General features: G+C 41.0%; 1 protein-coding gene and 1 long non-coding RNA gene across 3 annotated transcripts; one reads left to right on the top strand and one right to left on the bottom strand.

Moving 5' to 3' along the window:
• Window positions 1–84: 84 nt before the first annotated feature.
• On the bottom strand, window positions 85–16056 carry PPID (peptidylprolyl isomerase D). 2 transcript variants are annotated; one of them, XM_075091034.1, is made up of 10 exons: window positions 15852–16056; window positions 13746–13886; window positions 13182–13288; window positions 8611–8799; window positions 7736–7858; window positions 6011–6117; window positions 3379–3520; window positions 994–1080; window positions 869–911; window positions 85–315 (listed from the first exon to the last, which is right to left on the bottom strand). In XM_075091034.1, the coding sequence occupies exons 1-10, from the start codon at window positions 15934–15936 to the stop codon at window positions 224–226; spliced, it is 1116 nt and encodes a 371-aa protein (XP_074947135.1). In that variant the 5' UTR covers window positions 15937–16056; the 3' UTR covers window positions 85–223. The 2 variants fall into 2 exon arrangements, with proteins under 2 accessions (XP_074947135.1, XP_074947136.1); XM_075091035.1 differs by having other exon boundaries at window positions 85–312; window positions 15852–15987.
• Window positions 16057–16255: 199 nt separating this feature from the next.
• LOC142056372 (uncharacterized) lies at window positions 16256–21516 on the top strand. The gene is made up of 2 exons (XR_012660309.1): window positions 16256–20200; window positions 20904–21516. It is a non-coding gene; the product is annotated as an uncharacterized LOC142056372 (long non-coding RNA).
• The last annotated feature ends 867 nt before the right edge of the window (window positions 21517–22383 follow it).

Genomic DNA, 22383 nt, shown 5'->3' on the forward strand with positions numbered 1-22383 from the left:
ACATGACCACTGCTGATCTATACTCTAGAAACACAGCTTAGTTGCAAAATACAAGTTATTACAGCTTAGAAAAAGAAAAACACGTCACCTTTGAACAGTTTGTCTTTATTATTAGATTGTTGAGTTGTAAACACTGAAAACTGCAGCACAGGGCAAATGAAAGAAGCAGCTCCCTTTAACCTTTTGTGTGAGTTAGTGCATAATTTGAACGTTAAGAAAAAAATCAAGCAAACATTTTAGCATAAGCTGCCTTCTCTTTCTCCTTTTGGGCTTTTATCTTCTGTTTGATTCTGAGTGTTTCCGTCTGGATAGCTGCTTAAAAAGAAAATCCATGATACAGTTATAGTAATTTCTTTACATTATGTCTCACGTATCAAGACCAGGTTACACTGCTGCACGTTAAATGCAGTTCTGTTATACAAAATAATATGGGTAATCTTCTGTGAGGTCAGATACTAGCAGCAAAAAAACCTTGTCCCTTACCTTGTTTCAGCTAGTGAGGTAACCAGGTAGAGGGGGGTGTAGCAAGCATAGTATTGGTGCCAACACAGAATTTATGAGCTAACAATCTTATCCAATTAGACCAGGATATTAGAAGTTAATAAGGCCCCTGTGAGAGAGGGAGATGGGCCAAGAGGTGTGCTGGTGGCCTACACAGGCAGGTTACTCAGCGCACCAGAAACATCACTGCTGTATAAAGTTTTTCCACCTCAGTGGGCTCCATGCTGAATCCACCAGCATTGAAGCTGTTTGAAGACAGCTTTTGGGGCACCGCACTGGTATGGGTTTCTCCTAAATACTACCCTGGCTACTTTGTTACATTCTTTAAAAAAAAAAACAAAAGTATAAAGAAACAGCTTTGTTTTACCTTTGTCTTCAGGGGCTATTTCATGAGCTTTTTTAAGATCAGCCTTAAATAAGAGAGAAATATAAATTAATATTCTGATGAAATGTTTAGACTAAAAAAAAAAAATTAAATACTGTGATCATTACCAATGCCTGATCGAGATCTTTTATTCCCTGCCATCCTTGAGCCCGTCTGTAGAGAGCTTTAGTATTTGCTGGATCTATTTTAAGAGCCTGTAAATTTAATAAAATTGTCACATTAGTATTTCATATACTTCACAGCCTCCCTTCTCTGCAAATGGCACAGTTCACACCAGCAGACAATCTTCCAAGTTGGTTAGAGGGTAAGCTGTCAAAACATTAACTGTGTACAAGGTAATGGTATAGTGTAGCATACTGAATAGCTAGCCAACCAGTTTTAATAGCACTGCACCAGAAGTGGTCTTCTGTGAAGAATGAGCATATATGAGGATGAAATGGAACCTGTATGTACGTACATACAGCTATACATATATGTGCTAAGGCAAAGGTGTTGCTGCAGTTTGAGTTATCCTAACCTCAGGTTTCATGGTACAACTCTATATCATAGCTCCTTCTTTCACACCGAAAAAATCCTCAAACAGCATCATAAAGAAGACACGCAGACTTCCCATAAAGCTTGCTCACTGTAGGCTGGAAAGATACATACATGCAGCCCACCTCATGCTTCAGGAACCTTTCCAAGATCCTGTCATTATGCCTTTTTTGAGCTGAATGTTTTCACTAATGTGCATGTGCCAGCTCTGATATGACAATATCAAAATGGGGAATACAGCAACTGGGCAAAGAGGTTGTTCCACTATTTGATTACTTTCATATTTTGTCAAAGTACCTCAGTTAATCTGGCTAGCCTAGGTGTTTTGTTTTCTTGCCTGTAACGATCACGGTCTTTTTTTCTTCTTCCAGCTAGTTCTATAATGTCTTCTTTTTTTAAAAAAAAAATTATTTTAAAGACTAGAATTTCTTAGTGATTAGAGGAAATCTCTTTGCATGAACGTGTGGCTTTACTGATTTCATTTATTAACTTTAATTCATTAATTAAGAATTATGGACATCAGCCAATGCATCCAAATTTTTTTTTTAAATCACTTGGCTGTTCATATAACAGAAGTATTACTCTGGGCCCTCATCCTGATCTCTCTGCTCTAAAGCCCAGAGCCTCTTCTGTGTCAAGAATTAGAAAATTAGGTGTCCGTATTGTGTACACATAGGTAGCATTCCTTGGTTTTAGCTCACCATTGTGCTTACAGTTACTTAAAACAAGGTTGGTTTGAACAGGTTCAGCTTTTCATCATTGCTTATTTACACCAAATAATGCATGTATTACAGCTTGTTAATTTAAAAAGCTTTTGGCCTTAGGAAATCATAAAAGTGCATAGTTTCTTTTTAACAATTACCTTGAACTCTGCTAGTTAATCTTAGGAAACTGGTGTTCTGATGAAAACACTGATGCACTGTTTCACACTTGTGATGAGGCGTAAGCTAAATACATTACAGAACTCTATTACAGCTATGGAGTAGCCTTTAACAATTCTGTAATCTTATGAAAAGGAAGTTGGGGGGTTTTTTTCCCCCCTCAATGGCAAGTATTACGATTGATAATATGGTTAATGCTGTTTCAATTTTTACCATTCTCTAGATGATAGCTACCATATCACACAGTTTTCGTGGGGCTTTTTTTTCTTTCCCCACCCCCCATTTGTCCATTCTGAAGAAAGGTTTATGAAAGTTTTCCATGTGGTACCGCCATCAGCAGGCTAGAAAGCAAGCCAGCTCTCTAGAGATGCCTCACACACAGACGAGCCAAGACTCCTGCTTTCAGCATGAAGCCCTAGGAGACGCTGCTCAGGATCCTCTGATAACAGGTAAGTGCATTCTTTACTTTGTTTCCTTCAAAATTTCAGAGTTTTACTGAATTATTTGAAGTTTCCTCAAACATACTAAATTTTGTTGGTATTTCACTGTTCTTTTTTAATGTTAATTCTATCATTTTTCAGTATTGCCATATTTATTGTTTCCTTCCTTACTATTCAGTGGTTTCATTTCACCACTAAGCCTACCTGAAAGGGCTTCAGTTAGAAAAGTCACTTCAATTAATAAAATACAAGACCATCAAATCTAAAAGCAAGTAAACTGTTTTGCTCATACTAGTCTTCCAGACAAAAGTATTCCTTTTTCACTGAAGACAATTTATCTCTTTGTAATACAAAAATTAGCTCTGCTTTTAGGAAACAAAACTGACTATGACAGCACGGTTTTTTTTCTGGCAGTAAGCAACAGCCCTCTTTTGTTTGTTTCTAATGGGTCATTTAAATTTCAAAATCTTTTAAAAAAAGCCACATACTGGAAAGTTAGTAATAACTTCACAATCAGCTTTTGACTTTGTGTACTTCAAATCATAAGCTTGTCAGAAGACTCTTAAAGCTTTGTAGTTTCAGTCTCCATTTTCTATGTAGGACCGTTGTTAGTCTAAATACTAAACATGAAATTTACCTCTGAACAACTTTCAATGGCTCCCTGCCAATCCGACAGTTTTAGTTTACAAGCACCAATGTTTAAAACACAGGTCAAAGCAACAGTCTTTAACTTTGGTTTGTCTGCCTCCTCTGCCACTGTTTCAGAAGCTTCTACATACCTGCAGAAAAACAGATTTGCAAAGAACATGCATTAGTGTTGCAACTTCCATTTTGTTCTGCCCTTAGCTATCTTTCCACAGATATGTGCAAACTGGCCTATCCAAACTGGTATTTTTAAATCAGTTTCAATTCCACTAGTACAAATATTTATTAAACTAAATAAGACCTACCCTGACAAAACAGATTAACTCACTGGTCAATGTTTTCCTGTAACTCCTCATCCTCCACTGTACTAACAAACAGCATTCTTTTCCTTAGACAGGCGCACTAGTCTAGATGGCATGAAACCATTAGAATTTATCTCGATGGCTGTCCATTCTCATAAAACATGTTGCTCATCGGTGGCAAAAAGTCAACAACACCAGAGCACCTTCCACATTCGTGGGAAGCTTCATCTCTTCTTCAGCTCCCTCAGTAATATTTTAATTAGTTTAGGCATTTACAGCTAACATCTGCAGCTGACTTTACTTTGTACAGGAGGGTGGTTTATGAGCACTAGTAACTCCACCTTCTTCCCACTGTGTTCCTTCATGACTTTTTCCTGAACTGCAGAACTGACACTGGCTCAGGATCGAGCCACGTCATTTACCGCATCTCTGTTTCACAGGCAAACTGTATCTCGCTCTTCTTAATTTACAACGTGCTAATGCTGTCAGTTTTTCATTTCAAGTGGCAAAGGTCTGTTGTGGATATAAAAGTTCTAACTCTTTTAGTGGCCTACTTGATAGAACTTCTGTGGTTGTTATTTAAAAAACAAAAATCATGTGTTTGCATACATTCACATGATTAATGCAGTCTTTGCAGATCAGTGCCTATGTAAGGTCAATTTTTGCATGCCCTGTCTTTTGAGTGTTGCATGCTTTGTATACAACTTTGGACCACAGAAAGAAGCAATACTTAAAAAGTAAATTAGGCACAGTCCCAGTGATTTTTCCCCTTGCTGGGAATCATACAAAAGACAAGAACCAGAAGAGAAAGAAAAGGGTGAAAAGCTAAGGAGAGCTATAATATAAAACTGTGGTATGTTCAAAACAAACAGAATACACCTATAATATTTATAAATCACACCAAAACATAAGAGTTCAATAATTCTGGAAGTAAAATTAGAGCTTGCAAGTGAAAGAAATCAGTAAAATGAATATCAAGGGAGACAACAGGAAGTAGTAAATTTTTTGACAAGAAAGTCCCAATTCTTACATATAGAATAAATTTTTTAAAATGGTTAAGCAGCAATGAGAAAAGAAAAAGAACAGAAGGTTATAATCATTACTGTTGGTAAAAATGAAAAAACCCAACAGGGCCAGGTGGTTTGCTAGGTGAGCTGTACGTACGACATGGGAGATGGTAAAAGCTATTCTATTCCTATCAGCTCTGGCAAAGTGCCAGCTGAAGTACACCATCCTACAGAAAATATTAGATTTTAAGATACAACAACAGGGCATGTCCAAAAAAGTATGGCCTATAAAGAAGGACTGGAATGATCAGATTTGTTTCGTCTAGAAAAGTTACTAGCCTTTCCATCCACAAGGACAAATAAGCACAAATAGAAGCTGTCCACTCAAACTGGAAGAGCCTTCGCTGGGTGTGCTTAAAAGTGAGCAAGGCAACTAATTCTAAGGGACAGCATAGTTATACTTAATATTTATCTGAGAATGGGGGGAGGAAATGGACAGATGCAACACAAAGTTCCTTAAAGATCCATTCCAGCCTTTCTTCTGTATGATTTTTAGAAGGTTTACATAGAAATCCTATTTACATTGGGGTTTCTGTTGGTCCATGATGGGCTCTTTGAGGGCCTTAATTCTTCTTCTTTCATTACTGTTATTGGTAGTTAACCAGTGATCATTAAGAAGGTAGGGATAAAGGTCAGTATAACTTTAAAAAAAAGCACAACCCTTTTTAGAAGCTCATGTACATAAAGCAGAAAGCATGAAAAGAAGAAAGGAGCAGTATGGAAACAAAAGCAGGAAGACCATGATTTTGAAGGCAAGTCTGAATTATACATGGAGTGAGGATGATGGTATGGAGCCTCAGAAAAAATAATAATGAATTAATAAGGTTTACATTTGGGAGTACTCTCTCTTGAACTTATCAGTTTCCTAAACCTGCTGTTTTTTAGGAATCAGAGAAAAAGCATTCCCTCCTATCCTGTCCGTTAACCACCCTGTGTATACTACTGTGCTTATCTTCCCAGTTATGCACCGGCACAGTGAGAGTATTAAAAAAGGAGCATTTAGTCCATTCTAAACAACACTTCCTGTCTATAGCTCTTACCTAGCAATCAGTAGATGACCTACTTGATTAAGTAGCTAAAACTCAACCAGATGTTTTCCAGATTGAGAAGGCTCTTTTTTTTAAAAAAAAAAAAAAAAAAGAAAAAAAAAGAAAAGAGCACAGCAACAGGCACTTTTTAAATGCACATGTCATTGCTTGATAGCAGTATTAATTTGGGTTACAGGGACTACCTGATTGAAGGACGATAGCCTTACCGTAAGCTTTTACTATACTTTTTAGCTGCCACTGCCCAATTTTGCGATTTGAAGAAAGTATTTCCTATATTCTTTATGTCTTCTGCTATGGCCACAATCTTGTCAACCTAATAAAATAGATGGAAAATATGAAGTATGAATGTACTTATGAAAGAAGTCTTAAATTACTTGATGTTTAACAGTAGGATCCCATGTCCATCCTCTTTCAAAGATTATTATAAAATCTCAGAATAAAAATATCCCAATTTTAGACATACACTAGCTTCAGACCACTCCTATAATATTATCTATTTTATGTAACACAATAGTCTGAAAGATTAAATTCCTAATGGGTTTTCTACAGTATAAAGGGTGAGAAAATACCAGAGACAACATAGCAGTTCAACTCCTTCCCCTAAATGCTGCTACCCACACAGAGCTATATATAAAGGTGTTGATTGTTATTCATAGAAAAGAAGACATGTTAACAATCAAAGTATTCAACCAAGACTGCCTTATTCCCGACAAAATTCTGTCTTCTGCTTCTCAAAACTGTGTTAGTCACCTGAACTCTGCACACTCTCAAACTAGAAGTCATACCAACACAATTCTCCCTCTCTCAAAACACTTAAAACATTATGGAAGGAGAAAAAGAACAACTGACCGTCTTTATCAAAACCATCATTTCTATTTCCAGAATGGCATACATTTGAAGTGCTAAGTTACTTTTCCAGTGGCAATAAACAGTTTATAATTACTGCTGCCTATACCACAGTTGTCTTAAGCTCTGTCAAATGTATATATTGCCATTTGTAACACTATCAGTCTGCACTTCTACCCTACTAGAATTAATGACCTTGATAAACACTGATCACAGCATAAGACCATGTCACCATGGTTTCTGTAGTTAGTTTATACGAACAAGTTTAAAGTTAAAGGAGGCAGGCACCTGCCAACTTCAGTTCAGAACCACAGCAAATGCTATCCAAAAACATTTTCACAGGTTGAAGTGCTGCTCAATAGCCAGATACACAAGGACTTTCTCATTTCTAGCGCTAATGTTTTCCTACTATTCTGATTCTGTATTTGGAATCTACACATGCAGCTCCCTTTTTTCCCCCACTCACAAAACACTGTTTGATTTACACAGTTTGTCTATTTCACTTTAATGATAAAGTAAAAATCTGCAGAAGAGCTGCTTTCACCAGTCTGCTCCCGAACTCTCAACAGCCAGGTCTTCCTTCAGTTTGAACAACTTGAAGAGCAAACAACTACTGGGAATTGAGAACAACTAGCTCTGATGCAGTAAAAATCTTTTTAAAAGGTTGATCTTTTATTATTTCTAGTAAGTGAGACAAAATCTTTTCACGGGTGGATATTTAAAAAGTTGCACAGAAAAGGTGTTAAGTTAGTCATCTGCAGGATGGAGTTCTAGTAATAGCAATTTGTCACTACAGCACAAACAAAAGTAAAAAGAAACGAAGATCAGACAAAAATTAAGTGTAATTAAGTAATTGTGTTTATAGTTACTGGGGAAAAAATCAGCTGAAAATTAGCACTGAAAAAAAGATATAGCAATACCCTCCCACAGCATTCTCTTTCCTAAAATTGAATTTCACCATTCAATCAGGACTCTGATTGCTTCTTAAGAAAAAAGGCTTAGAGAACATCATCACAGACACCATGTAACTCAGATTACCTACAACTCTTGCACTGTGTAAAATGCCTTAAAAGAAAAATACGTACATCTTTTAAGTCTATATCTGAATCTTCAGGAAAATCTGGATGAGCATCTCCAGATCCGTCCTGGAGAACAATTCCCCAGTCATCTCCTTCCTTCAGCTCTCCACATTCTGCAATGACGCACAACTGAAAAAATACAGTGTAAATAATAGCAGTACTGCTTATTGAGACAACGTCCCCCAAAAACTCACAACTTCTGAGAGCTCTTTGAAATTCAGTAAAAATGCTTTTTCATCTGTTCTTTGGGTGCACTGATTTCAGAAACCCATCACATCATTAGCCTATCCTCATCAAAATGCTTTTATCACAGAAAGCGTTGCCTTCAGAGGAGCTGCTCTGCCAGAACACCATACCCACGCTCCACAGAGAGGCTAGAAGAAGAACTGGCAGCAAGCTGAGCTGTGGCAAAATGAGACATAGAAGTTCTACTACATTAGAGAAGACAGTTCTTCCTCAAACTGTCGAGTCTTAAAGTTGCAGAGGTATTAATTTTTCAAACAACCACAAACTGACATGACCTACACACTGACTGCTTTTCCAGAAATAGACTTCTGACATAAAATTCGCAAGAATTACGTATCACTTAGGTAGGGTTGTGAATTCTACCTTTTAATTTCATCACCCATCCTACACTTCTAGTCGTGCATTTCACCTTCACCTTGATAAAGGCGTCCACCCTCGCAGCTGTGTTGAACAATAAATGAATTGTTTGTGCAGGAGAAATTCACAGCAAAAGAACAAAAGCCTCCTAACAAGGACAGTGAAATGGAAATGAACGCTTAGTAAAAATAACCGGCTAACAGTTAATAGGTCTAAACATTACACCAAGCACTTAGAAGAAATTAATATACGTCATATAATGGAAGGATTTTGCTTACCTTAGCAGGACTTTCTCCTTTCACTTCAACATTTTCTAATAGTTTAACTACACCCATTCCTTTGATGACTTGGCCAAACACCACATGCTTCCCGTCCAGGTGAGAAGTAGGCACCGTTGTAATGAAGAACTGAGAGCCATTAGTACCAGGTCCTGCATTTGCCATGCTCAGCAGCCCTGGTTTATCATGCTGCATTAGGGGAAAAAAAATCACAACATATGACAGAACAGTTATTAAATCATAAATAAGATTCTGTAAGGCTATTAATATATATATAGCAAGGACAGCCGTAATGACAACTTGGTAAACCAGACAGACTAATTCCACCTATCGTAACTGAAGAGGGAAAATTGCCCAGCTCTGCAACTTTACTTGCCACCCAGCAGGCTCGCAAGCAGAGCTGTGCGTGTGACTTCTGTTTGCTTCTTGCACACTCAACCCTCTGCACAGCTGCTGAGTTTAGAGATCACCTGAGAGACACATGAAGTTCCTCACCAGGTTATTCAAGGCCACTATCCTCAAGAAACAAAGCAAAACACCTCTTAAAGCAACTTTAATGTTACACTGACATGAGAGGTATGTATTACATGTACTGTTAATTTTGTAAAGGTTACTCTTTCATAGTATGTTGTAGAACTGTGGGTTATAGGGACTGTGGTCTTTATTATTTAGAGGTTGGTGGGATTTTTTTACACTCCTTTACTTATTCTGTTGGGATTTTTAACCATCTAATTACTTTGGCTTATGCTACCGGGCCACAAACTAACAAAAAATTTCATTAAACAGCCCAACATGAGAAAATATTGTTTATCTTATTTCCCATAAGTACTTTTTCCTTCTTTGAAATAAGAATTATTTTGCTTCACCATGCAGATTATTTCATTTTCACTTGTACTGCGAGAATGTACTTTTCATATGTGTTGTGAATGTCTCGTCGTTAAACTGGCATGACACAGTCATTAAGATATTATTCTCCCCAAGTTGATCTGGTTATTAAGTGCAAGAAACTTTTGTTTAACCTAAGTCAGTATGTTACACCAAGAGCCTGGTACATGACTGAAGCATGCAAGCTGTGGTATTCCTAAGAAACTTGATACTGTGGGGAGGAAAGGAGGACAAAAAAAAAGTGACAGGGGATGGAAGCAGAAATTGCTGTGAAGTAGACCTCAGAGCTCAATGGGAGGTTGATTAGTTTGAGACAGTGGTCTGAGAGGGCTGTACTTAAGCACCTGGTTTGTCCCTACGGTCTCTACCACTTTGAAGAACCTGTTTTTTTGAAAACTGCTTTCCCGCACAGTGTTCTTATGTCCATGGTGGTAGGGAGAACTCCTTGCCCAAGGTGTTCATCCGGTCAAATGGCACAATGAGTCTGAATCTTTCAAGCAGGATTTGGCTTGGGAACTCTGGGAAAAGGTTGTACAGCTGAGAGCTAGAACTGAACCCAGCCAACAGAAAGCGACTGGAATAATCTTGGCTCTGTCTCTTGTCTTGAAACTCATCCTGGGAATCAGAGGTGGCAAATGGCACAGAGGAAGCTTGTGTTCCACAGCAAGAGAAGGCATCTGGTAGCAAGACTGCAAGAATGCAGCCTCCAAAACAAACATCTGCATCGTATTGCTGGCAAACAAGTAAATCGGATTCCCCATAGGAGATTACTGCAAATATGATTTGAGGCGGGTCACTGATTCACTGTCCAAGAGGCAGAACAAGACCTGTAAATCTTACTTTTTTTTTTCTCTCAATTACAACTAATGCTAGACAGCAATGGTTTGTAAACAAAGAGCCAATAACGAAGCTTTTCTGTTGCCTTACATCTGCAGGTTTACCTTTTATCTGTAAAGATTTGGAGGACAAGCTGGAAAATTACAGACACCAGTCTGTTGGCTCTGATTTTCACACTTACATGCAACCCCACTTCGTCTGGGACCAAGTCTCAACATCAGTCCCATGATGAGACTCCCTATTTATAAAGAAAACTGCTGTCACTCATGCATTTTCTTACCCTGAGTGTTTTGAAAGACACTGCAGATAGATGAGTGTCTTTCCCGTGATGGTTTCTGCTTGTCATTTTGTAAGCTTACAAAGCAAATAAAAAAGTCTGGACAAAATCAGATTCTCTGACAGATTCAAGGCTTGCAAAACCATGCCATGGTAACAACACTGCCTGAGGACTGTGTAAGTTGGGTGTTCCACAACAGCACAGCCATTAGCTGGAGATGTGACTCCAAAAAAAGCCTAGTGGGACTGATCTGACATGGTAAGCTGACTACTGACAAAGTCTTGCGTTTTACTGCAATTTACAGGAAACCATGCAAAGAACACAAGAACAAACAGGTAGCTCCAGCGTCAAGTGTCAACAAAAACAACTTGTTGCCTGAGACAGTGGTTTGAGGACACTTTGCAGGACTGCTAGATTTAAGTGCAAGATCCAGTGAATTTCTACATAGTAGAGGCATTTTAACTCTCGCTAAAATCCTAACATACTTGGCCAACAGATGATTGGAATTGAGCTCCCAGACTCTGTACAAGATCCAAGCGAGTTCCTCCAACTCATCCCTGGCACACTGACAACTTTTGTTATAGTTGAGCAGAGAAGTACAGAAATGGGGATCATCTGCATTCCATTCATAATTACCTCCAGATCTCACTTGACAGCATAACAAAAAAAGTAACAATGACTGTCTCCTCCAGGGAGCTAGAGATCCTGTGACAAGGGCCAATGCAGAGGAGTAACTTCAAGCAGCAGTGCTATGGGCACCACCATAGCAAGTGTCAGACCTCAGAGAACACCTCTCACAACTGTCATTAACTCTACGATGAATGCTGGAGCTACATTTCCAGCTATTGCTCCAAAGTTGCTCATGGACTCTGATGCCTGATTAGGGGAGGACTGCCATATGTTCTTTTCTAAAACAGTGTTTGGAGGCAAGCAACAACTGCAGTCAGGGCTTTGTTTTAACCACGGGACAATGATGTCTGTAAATTTTTTAGTCAGTGTTGTTGAGGAGCCATTCATATACTACCACGTAATAACATGATATGAAAATGGTTAATATCAGTGCTGAGAATTGTTACACCTAGAGCAGCGGGTGTCCTGGCTGTTGTACGGGGTGCTTGCAGAGCATGTTATTTTTGTTGCTTCCCACCCAGGTTCAAGACGTGTTACTGATAGTTCAAGCACAGGGGATTTTTTCCAGCCACGCAGCCCTGTAGGTACAGCTGAGAACACCGATGAGTACTCAAAACAATTATTATGATTGCCACTTTTCTCCAGAACAGCTAAGTCCGCTAGCCAAAAAACGTAAGTCTCAGTGTACAGGTAATACTTAAATTGTAGGCTTAAGGTACACAGACCTCCTGTACATTACAGTGAAAAGCAGCCTTCTTCCCTTTCTGGAATACCATTTTTTAAAGAAAGGTAGAACTAAAATGCTTAAAAAACAGATTTAAAAACACAGAAGGACAAACATTGCTTCTTCAAAAGCAGAAAAAAGAAGTCAATCGTATGTCAAAAGACAGACCCTGGAGGCATCAACTGCGTTTGATTTTGATGACAAAAAGAAGCCTGAACAATGGTAATGGACATTTTGACGGTTATGCCTTTGCAAAAGAAAGAAGACAGGACACAGGACACATCCTGAGAAAACTGTTGTTCAAAAACTGTTCGTGTTGTGTGTGTGAAGCACATGCACCTGCAGTCAACCAGGTGTTGATTTCAAAGACAAAGACAGTTTTAGAACTTCCTACTCTCGCAGCACAGCTCCCTCCTCTCTTGCTGCAGCTGGGCTGACAAAACTGCTTGTGGGACTGCACTAATGGTTGCTGGTAATTAAATAGTGAGCTCCGACACAGGAGTGGGAATAACTAATGGGAGGGGTAGGAATTTCTGTCATCAAAGCCAGCATCTCTTAAAATGACATTCTCAAATTGAGACCTTTGCATATGCAAAAACTTGGCTTTCTTCAGAGCACATTTTTCCAATATTTCGGGGGGAAAAAAAAAGCCATTTACAAGCAGCCTTTGTCTTCTCATATCATTGAAAATAACTGTAGTGGAGAAAACGCTTTCTTTTAAATTTTCCTTTGGACTAATCCTGCAATCTACCATGCGTTCTCCACTTTTTAAATAAGAAAGGTATTTCTCACATCTAATCTTACAAATGTTATTAGTATATGAAAAAAAGCATAAAATCCATGTAATGCTAACACACTGCATATGCTCCAGAGTGACAAAATTTGCCACTCTTCTAAAATAATATCCCTGCTTCAATGAGAACTAAAATATTGTTTCAAATTAATTTCTGATGGTGCAATTAAAAAGCAAATGTAAACTATGGTTGTCTTTGTCTTAATGAGGTTGACCTAATTTTGTATGTATTCATACGTGTATTTGTTGTGTATTCAACAAAGACTTTAAGGACAAACTAGTCTGGGGCTTTTTTGCTGCATTCTTTCCACTGCTTATAAATATGTTACCCTTGGACTAAAGAGCGCTAATTCTGAACCTGAAGAAAACCAAAAAATCACTGAAACTTCAAAAACTGAATACAATTACTATTTTCAATACAGCACCTTATAATGGAAGTTTTCATCTTCAAATTTTTCACCATATATACTTTCTCCACCTGTGCCATTTTGGTTTGAGAAATCTCCACCCTGGATCATGAATTCCTTAATAACTGTAAAAGAAAATAATTATTAAATACAGCAGCGAGGCAGGAGAGGCACAAAGAAAAACAATTCAGAGATGAAGAGCAGTCCCTGCCACCAGCACCTGCACCTAAACAAGTCTGAAAACTACCGTTTATTTATCAAGCCTCCCCTACGTACTCCTTTTCAGTTAAGTAGACATCACTTGATATTTCATCCTTTACTTGAAATCCACTTCAGCCTACTCACAACTCATAGTAAACTAGTTTTACTATTCCTAACTTACTAGTAAATGTATAGTTTACTATTGTCAATGCATGGTAAAAACATCAAAACTTTTAACTTTTGATCAGAAGTCAAAAACTTACTTTCAGTCAAGTTATTTCTTAAACGAGTGCTCCAAAATGTTATTTAACATTATTTCAAATACTGATAATGGAGGACTTCTGTTATCAACAGGAAAAGAGAGCGTTCCATAGGACTTACTTCTGTGGAAAGGACATCCTTTATAATGGAGAGGTTTTCCAGTAGTAGGCCCTGTTCCTTTCTCTCCTGTACATAACGCACGGAAATTTTCAGCAGTTTTAGGTACCACGTCAGCAAATAATTCAAAGACAATGCGTCCAACTGAAACGACAAAGAGAGAAGGAGACATATTTTTAAGACCTGTCCTTGGCATGCTGATGTGTTGAGCATTACAAGGCAAAGGAAATTAATGTTTCAGACTTGCTTGTTTTCATTTAGATTACTATCAAATTTACATTTTGGGGTTGCTCCATGGCAATCGCCGGCAGAGTTACATTAGGTTTTTAGCAAGGTTACTGCCAACAATGAATTACACTATCAAAAATAACTCAGGGGGAATAAAGACAGATTCTGCCAAAAACTACCAAAAATGCCAAACACTTTTTCTGCCAAAAAACTGTCTGTGGGAAATCACACACACATATATCAAACCAAATTATGTATTTTAACATGCGTGCCTATTTTATGTCTACTTTAACATCTATATGTAGCTTGTGCAATCAAAAATAGACCCAATTTAAAAAAAGGCAGTTTTGTGGAGACTTTTCTTTGATCAAAAAGCTCATGCCAAACATGTACAGCAACCTTACTCCTCATTCTCTTAAACCCCAATTTTACTAAGACACAGAAACAAACATGTGTATGAATAATGGCTATTTACAGTTAGACGCTAGAAGCAAACGTTAAATCCAAAAATGTACACGTTTTAACTAAAGGAAGTGAAACTTGAGTAGCTAACAGATCCTGTAATAGTTGATAAATGAACTCTGTGTCAAATTCTCATCTTTTCACAAACTGGCTTCTCAGAGAGCTATTTCTCACTCCTAGCAGCCGCCATCAGTTGATGCTCCTGTTTTCTCATCAGCCTCACAGTCAATTAGTTAACATCACTTCACCCTACCGGAAGCTAAATGTAAATATATTAATTCTAATTAATACAGGAATGAAAACAAATTAGACAACTGAAAGTCAATAAAAGGCAAATCATCTTACAGACTTTCTTTTATTCTTTCGAGTAGCAGAATGAATAAATGAAAGGCAATATCCTGGCAAAAAGGCAGCATCTGTCTTCACCCATGCAGATTCTGAAAACCTACGCTTTGAAATATTACCCCAGCTTCCAAGTCGTCGTTTCCTTATTTCCATTTTGACCGCTTGCCCAGATTTTTGAACGACCTCTGGCAACACCAGCCATGCCAAGAGAACGACCGGGACCACCGCTTTGCCCGAGCTTTTACCTCCGCAGCCCGCTGCCGCCCGCCAGGCAAGGCCTGCCACGCTGTGCCACGCCCCCGTGGCACGGTGGGTGCCCATGGTACGTCCCCGTGGCACGGTGGGTGCCCATGGTATGGTGGGTCCCCACTGCGTGGTGGGTCCCCACGGCGTGGCAGATCCCCACGGCCCGGCGGGTCCCCACGGCCCGGCAGGCGGCAGGAGCCGCGGCCTTTCGAGCGGGTCCCTCCGATCGAGGCCGAGCTCGGCACGCGGACAGCACGTGGAAGAGCGTGCGCGGGCGCCGCCGCCGCGGGTACGCCGGGGACCTGTACAGTGCGGGGCACTGGGCCACGCTTGGGAGGGCGAGGCTGTGCGGGAACGTGCCGCCGGGGGTGACTGGTGGCAGCGTGTTGTACCTGCTCCCCCGCATCGCCCAGGCTTATCCCCTCAGCGGGGAAGCCGCGGGGAATGGGGTGCCTGTGCAGCCATCTTGCCGTTCCCTCCAAGCCCCGCAGCCTGTTCACCCTGGCGCGGAAACCCCCGGGGGAGCGCGCAGGGCCCCGCCAAGAGGCCCCCTCCCGCCCCACGGGAGCCCCGTTCGCGGCAAGGCCGCGTTCCTCCTCATCCTCCCGCGGCCACAGGAGCCCAGCGCTCCCTCCCCGTCCGGAACGTTCCACCCCGCGGCCCGGGCCGGCCATGAGCCGCTCCCGCCCGCTCCCCGCCGTCCGCCCCGGCCCGGCCCGGGCCCCGCGCGTTCCGCACCGGGGCGCCTCGGCCCCCCTGGCCCCGGCGCCACCGCGGGGGCCTCGCCCGGGTCCCCGCCGCGCCGTCCCCTTCCCGCCCCCTCCCCACCTCGCTCGCCCCCGATGTCCACATCGAAGAAGGCGCGGGGGTTGCAGGGCTTGCTGGGCCGGGCGAGTGGGGACGGGTGCGACATGTCGCAGCTGCCCGCCGCCGCGCTGGCTCCGCCTGCCCGGCCGCCTGCCGTTCCGGCCGCCGCGGGGTCGGGGCCGCTCCCCGCTCCGCCCACCGCCGGGGCCGGGAGGGCGGGCTGGCGGGCGGCGGAGTCGGCCGCGGCCGCCGAGTGGAAAGGAGCCAGCCGCCGAGTTAATGGCGGCGGGTGTCCTGCGGGGGCCGCCCGGTGCCCGTGGCGGCAGCGGCGGGAGGGAGGCCGGGCTGGCGGGGCGCGGCGGAGCCAGGGTCTGCAGCACGGGCCTGCCTGCGCCTCCTGCCTCTGAGCGGCCTCAGGTGACTTGGAGATAAATTGCAAGGCAAATGCGTTTCTTTCTCTAGGATATATCTGTGTGTGCACGGAAGGCCTGGAAAGCCGGGTGCGGGGAGGGATTTTTTCATTCTGCCTCAGTTTATGTTTTATGAGAGAAGTGCAGGCTTTGTGAAAAGCCGTGACCCAGAAAAAACATGGGCAAATTGTGACCATCAGCACATAAATGTTTAGAAACGCTGAATAACTGCCGTCTTCTTAAGGTCTGAAAGCAAAATGGGTTTCTTCCCAATGAATATACCGTATAAATGTCACGGTAAATACTCCAAGGCAAACAATCTCTTTCAGCTACTTGTGTTGACCAAGGGATGTGAAAACCATCAACAAACTTTGTTGGGGCTCCTCAAGACACGGGATTCCCAAGCAGATGAAGGGTCAACACACATACCCCATGCTCGCTGCCATCGTGAAGGTGAGGTGTGCGTTGAGGCAAAAGCAGAGGGGGCAGAAAGAGTGCTGGGCTCCAACTCTTGTGAACTTAACAGTCCTTCTGAGAACGCTGCTGATCAAAATGAACCTCTCTGTTCCCTGGACTTCTCTAATCCACCCCGGAAACCACTACATTCATTCTTTGATTCATTATATCCTGCAAAGGCTTTCTCTTCTAATTCATCTCATCTTTATATGTTTGGACTTGCCCTTCATCAAGCTGGTTTTCATCTCTCTCTCAGTATGTTCTCAATATTAGATGTGTCAGAGGGCAGTTGTAATTCCCAGATAGAAATAAAAGATAAAGTAGCATTGATACTAATAACACTGCAGTCCATGTACTGCATCGTGATCATTCCCACAGCCTCTGTGCAGATGTTGGCTAGAAAAGGTGGTCAGCACCAAGTGCTGTTGCATATTGCATCTGGAACCCTTAACAGAAGGAAAAGCCATCTGCTACCATCTGGCAACACTTAGTGGTTCCACTTAGTCAGGGGAACCACACTAAGGCATTTCTCCCTCTGCGCCAGGTCAGGCAGCTGTGTCAGGGATTTCGCATGCTCCACAGTGTCAAAGGCCACCAGAGCTCTCAGTCATCTGTAAGTCACCAGGCATCTGGCCATGGTCACTGGCTGGGATATTTTTATCATTACGCTTAGCATAGGTGAGGTGCAGTGGCGTAGGAGAAGCGATCTCAGTGAGGCAGTTGTTAGCCAGTCTGGAGTACAGTCTGGAAGAGATTTCTTAAGCAGACACCAGAGTAAAGTGCATTTTGTTGGTGTGTGTCCCCCACAAGAGCTGTTGGCAGCTTCCTCTCAGGAAAAAGCAGTGATTCATTCTTCCAGGAGCAGACTTACGCAGTCCCTGCAAGTTTTTTTCCTGGCCAAGTTGGAATAGTCTAGATTCTAGATTAGTAATTCATATTACAGTCGTTGCTCGGAAGTCCCTATGTGCAAGGCACTTTAGAGCTACAAAGAAAGAGGCAATCCCGGTGCTAATTTGGAGATGTGAGGTGAGCAAGGTTGAAAATAAGCAACTCCCTCAGTGTCAGTAGGAGATTCTGGAAAATAGGCAAACTGAATGAGTATCTATCAAGCACTGCAGTAGCATAATTACTATACATAGTAATTTGTAGTCATTGACAGATTGTAAAAAACAAGTATCATGCGACTTCTGTCAAGAATTTACTGACTGATTTCATGTTCAAATTAATGTATTAGTTATACACTAAATTGATAAACTCTTTCAAAGTCAGACTTACTATATAAAGTCCTCTAAAATCTCTGTTTTCAAGCAGGAAAATTGCCTTTGTGATCTTCTAATGCTTTGTGATCTTGTAATTTAAAAATATTTCCTATCACCAAAATGTCTCTTATATTTAGACACTTCCAACAGTTTACGTTGTAAGAACTTGTAAAGCAGTACATTGAAAATAGGTACTGTAACTGAATTGTTAGTTACATACTCTGTATAGACACAGACTATAGTATGTATATGCCATATATACATACTATGTAAGTATAGTATAGGCAGTATAAACTGTCTGATAATGTTTTAGTTCAGATAGTTATTCTTGTGCACATACAGCTTTGGCTACACAGTAAAATTAGCTTGAGTATTACCATTAGATAAACACATGTTGGGGGTGCTAAAAACTTAAGCTGTTGGCTTCAAGTACAAGGTCTTTCCCTCCACCAAGTACATCATACTTGCTGGAGCATGACACTCCAGCTTAATCAAACTCAAAGATCAGTCAGAGAAAGGGGTGTGGATCTTTTATATCCAGCCAGCTATAAAATCTTCATTTTCACCTCTTCTTCCCTCCCTAACTAAAGAAGCTATCATTGATAAACGCATAGAAATGCATATATCATTCTAAAACTTGTACTCTGATGGAAGACACAATAAGCAAATTTATTTCATAATCATTCTAGCCTGGTATTCACGAAAGAATAAACTGTAAAATAAAGACCTTTTAGAATTGTTGCTGATTGTTTAAGATGGGCAAATATGTGCATATTCAGACTAGGATTTTTTGCTTTTTGTTTAATTTTCTTGCTCTTTTTTTTTTTTCACTTCTGAATCAGTATTTGACACTGTGAAGAAAATAGAAGCTTAAAAATGTTCGTTCCACCAGAAGGTGAGCGTTTTGGCTCAGCGCAGAACTGCCTTGTCTAAGGATATTAAAAGCCACCTGGGTTTGTATAGGATGAATCTTATGTTTATCGGGTTTTCACTGGACTGAATTGTAGCTTCAGAATATGGTCCAGTGGAGTACTGATGGGATCCGCCTGACAAGTGACTGAAACACATACCTCACTGCTTTTCTCAACAGCTATCAAAAAGCTTCCAATATGCAATTTTTCAGTAACAGTCTTGGTAAGGATGCTTCCACTGCTCGCTGTGAAATAGAGCAGCCGCTCAGCCTTTCCTGTGCCGTGTGACACACAGGGTGCATCATCTGCTATTCCCATGTGACCTGGCACATCAAGTATGTCACCTCCACGAGAGAGACATGAGACAGGAGAGAGAGAAATAAATCTGTTTTCTCATCATCAGGCTTATTGCTCACCATCTGCAGCAGGTCTTTTTCTGCGTACAGCCGAATAAAGAGGTCCTGGATTAAACCCATACTGAGCAGTTATTGACTCTGAGCTGATTCCTGTAAGCTGAATTAAAATGCAATGTTAAACAATGAAAGAACCATATGTTCTTGTCTCAGGATGTTTTAAAAAGAAAATTGTCTACATGGAGCTGACATAATATGACAGAAGTTGAAAGAAAAGTCATGCGTTTACTCATCACTAACTTTCAGATACGTTGATCCCTGAAGAAATGGTTTAGCTAAGAACCAAGCAAAAATAAGCAGACTTTTTAGCTATGTATTTTAGCTCTGCTTAGAATATGTTTTAGAGTCAAATAACCAGAGCAGCATTTAGGACCTCAGGACATGAGGAGCTGTGGCAGAGAATGCCAGTGACTTCTGATAACAGTACAAACCATGGCTTGCAAGGAGAGGCCCAAAGTCTTAGCTAGCTGCTGGCCACTGTTACCACAGTGCTGATGTGGGATGCTGGTTTTGTTGCTAAATTCCTGCCCTCACTTGATACAAATGTATGTCCTGTATATTATTGCAATTTCATGTAGATGTGTAATGCTGTTTATCATGGTTATCACCAAAAGGTATCAAAATATCACTTATGATGACTCCTTTCTTTATTATGTAGAAAGCCTTTCTGGTCTGCATCTAATGAGGGTAGGATGGAGTCCAAGGTGAATTACGTCAGCATGGAGTTGAGGACAGTGCAACCAGCAAAAAATAAGTCCCACAACAGATTTCACCATTGAAAATCCAGGACATGAGTATTTCCAGCTAGGCTTTGGATGGAGTCCTGGGCAGGAGGCTCAGAAATACGGTCTACTGATGGTGACAACTCTGTTGCAGAGAGGAATCAAACCAGGTTTCAAACAAGTGTTTGAGCATTCACAGGTATGTACATCTTCAGGCCCTTCTGGAGGAAAAAATAGTGAAGCTTTGCTTTAGGAAATTTGACAAGATACGTCAGTAGCAGCAGTGACTTCAGAGGACTGTGGATACCTATTACCGTCACACAGTCCAATTCTCATCATACTACTCAATATTTATCTTGCGGTAATTAAAAGAAGACATCCCTTATCTGGCCTTTCTCTGTATTTTTAACACCAGAGACTGCTGAAAATTAAATGTTTCATTACATACATCAACACTTCCCAGTAATTTTGAAACAATTAGATTAACATTTCCCTTTAAACTGTCTTTTGTTTTCAACTGACTGTATCTTCTATGTAAAAAGACAGTGAAACTGCTTACCTGTAGAAAGGCAGTGCCTTTGTGGTGCTGTTCAGGGACTGGGGAAAGTTGCTGCAGCAACAGCACAAGTAATGTAGCGCTCCATTCAATGAAGGATGAGTAAGCTGGTTTGTGGGGGGCTGCAATCCCACACTCTCCGTTGCTGTCAGTTTCTGTCCCTGCTTGTAAAGTGGAATACATTTTATAAGAGGTTTTAAAATTCTCTGTGGAGTGTAATTTAGACTTACTGTACTAAATAGTAATAACAATATGGAGAGAGAATAATTCTAGACATTTCTTGATATCACATTTTACTTGGCATGTTTGAAGTGGCAATAAAAATTGGATTTTATTTATTTTACAGGATGCGAAATGTTGCTGATGCACTGCAAAGTGTAGCAAGACTTATCTGTGTTCTCATAACTTATGCAGCATGCGTCACCACGCTAAGGCGTAAGCCATTAATGAGCATCCTAGTTTACCAAACTTGTTAAATCTTCAGAGCTTACCTGTTCTGGCCTCTGCTTCTTTTTGTGGTCGTCCAAAGCCTAGTTCTGACAACAGAGGTTGAAAGGAGCATTTTGGACTTGCGTGTTCAGGACTGAGCAGGGCGGAAGGGAAGCAGCCGTAATGGAACTCAACATTTCATCCAGGTCTAAGTGACAGGGGGACAAAGTGTGGCTTGGGAGACTTGGCTTTTAACCCAGCTTGTCCTGGCTATAAAACCTGGTTCCTATATTCTCAGGAGAGAATCTTCAGAGAGATTTATGCTCTGTGAAACACAGAAATACTGATCCAAGCATTCAGCTATTCCAGGATTTGAATGATCCTTTTTATGTATTGACAACTTTCTAACAAAGTCGGGTCTATTTCTACATTAAGGATCTGAATGAAGTTCTGTCAATTAGATTGTCTTTCTCAGCACATAAAGAGCCTGACTCTTAGAATATTACAAATAAGGTTTCAGTTCTCATATGCCACATTTTTATTCCCTATATTTCCTAGAAGAGTGAGGGCTGTAGACATGCTATCTTGCTGTAAATGGTCTTTGCTTGACAGATGGTATGGCTTTTTTTGTTACATCTGCTCATATTTTGCGCTCACAGGTTAGTGAAAAATCACCGCGTTTGCTTTGCTGGTGTTCTGTAAACCAAACTCTGTTTGGGGTGGGACAGTGCGTGCTGGCTGTGACACTTATTTTGTAGTCCTTTGCTGTGTTTCCCCATTATTTTCTTCAGAAATAACCTTCGGCACACTAGTGTCTTAATGTGTTATCAATTTCAGACCGTAGTGACTGTCACACATTAAGAGAAAATATCGAGAACTGATTTTGCACTGAGCATCAGCCAACATACAGGGTGCGTTTACACTGCCATCTTTGCTCAGATCAGAAGTGTGTTTTTGAAGTTGGTATCCCAGCTGTCCTCGCTGACTTTGTCTTGCTTCACATTTTGGAGTGGCATCTGGGCATACAAAGTGGATTGTTTTCAGATGAAACTAAACCAGATGTTTTTCAGAAACACATTCAGTGCTCCAACCACTGACCCTCATTCTGCTGACAGGACTGGATTACAGCTAGTCCAAAATAGAGCTCTGTAAAACGTTTATGATGTGGCCATCAGGATCTGTAAGACAACTGGTTTAGTCTATGATTCTGCCCCACTGGTCAGCGCTCCTTGCTAAGGCAGATGTAGCCATGGAGTGGCAGCCATGGCGTTTGCAACTTTTAAGTTTCTCAAGACTGTTCTATGAGAAATACAGTCCAGTGCCTATTTATGGGGCTGGATGCCTAGTTTCTCATTCGCACTGATTACTATGTCAACCATGACGTCTTTCATCTTGTC

The sequence above is a fragment of the Phalacrocorax aristotelis genome, chromosome 4 (assembly GCF_949628215.1).
Source record: "Phalacrocorax aristotelis chromosome 4, bGulAri2.1, whole genome shotgun sequence".
Lineage (NCBI taxonomy): Eukaryota > Metazoa > Chordata > Aves > Suliformes > Phalacrocoracidae > Phalacrocorax > Phalacrocorax aristotelis.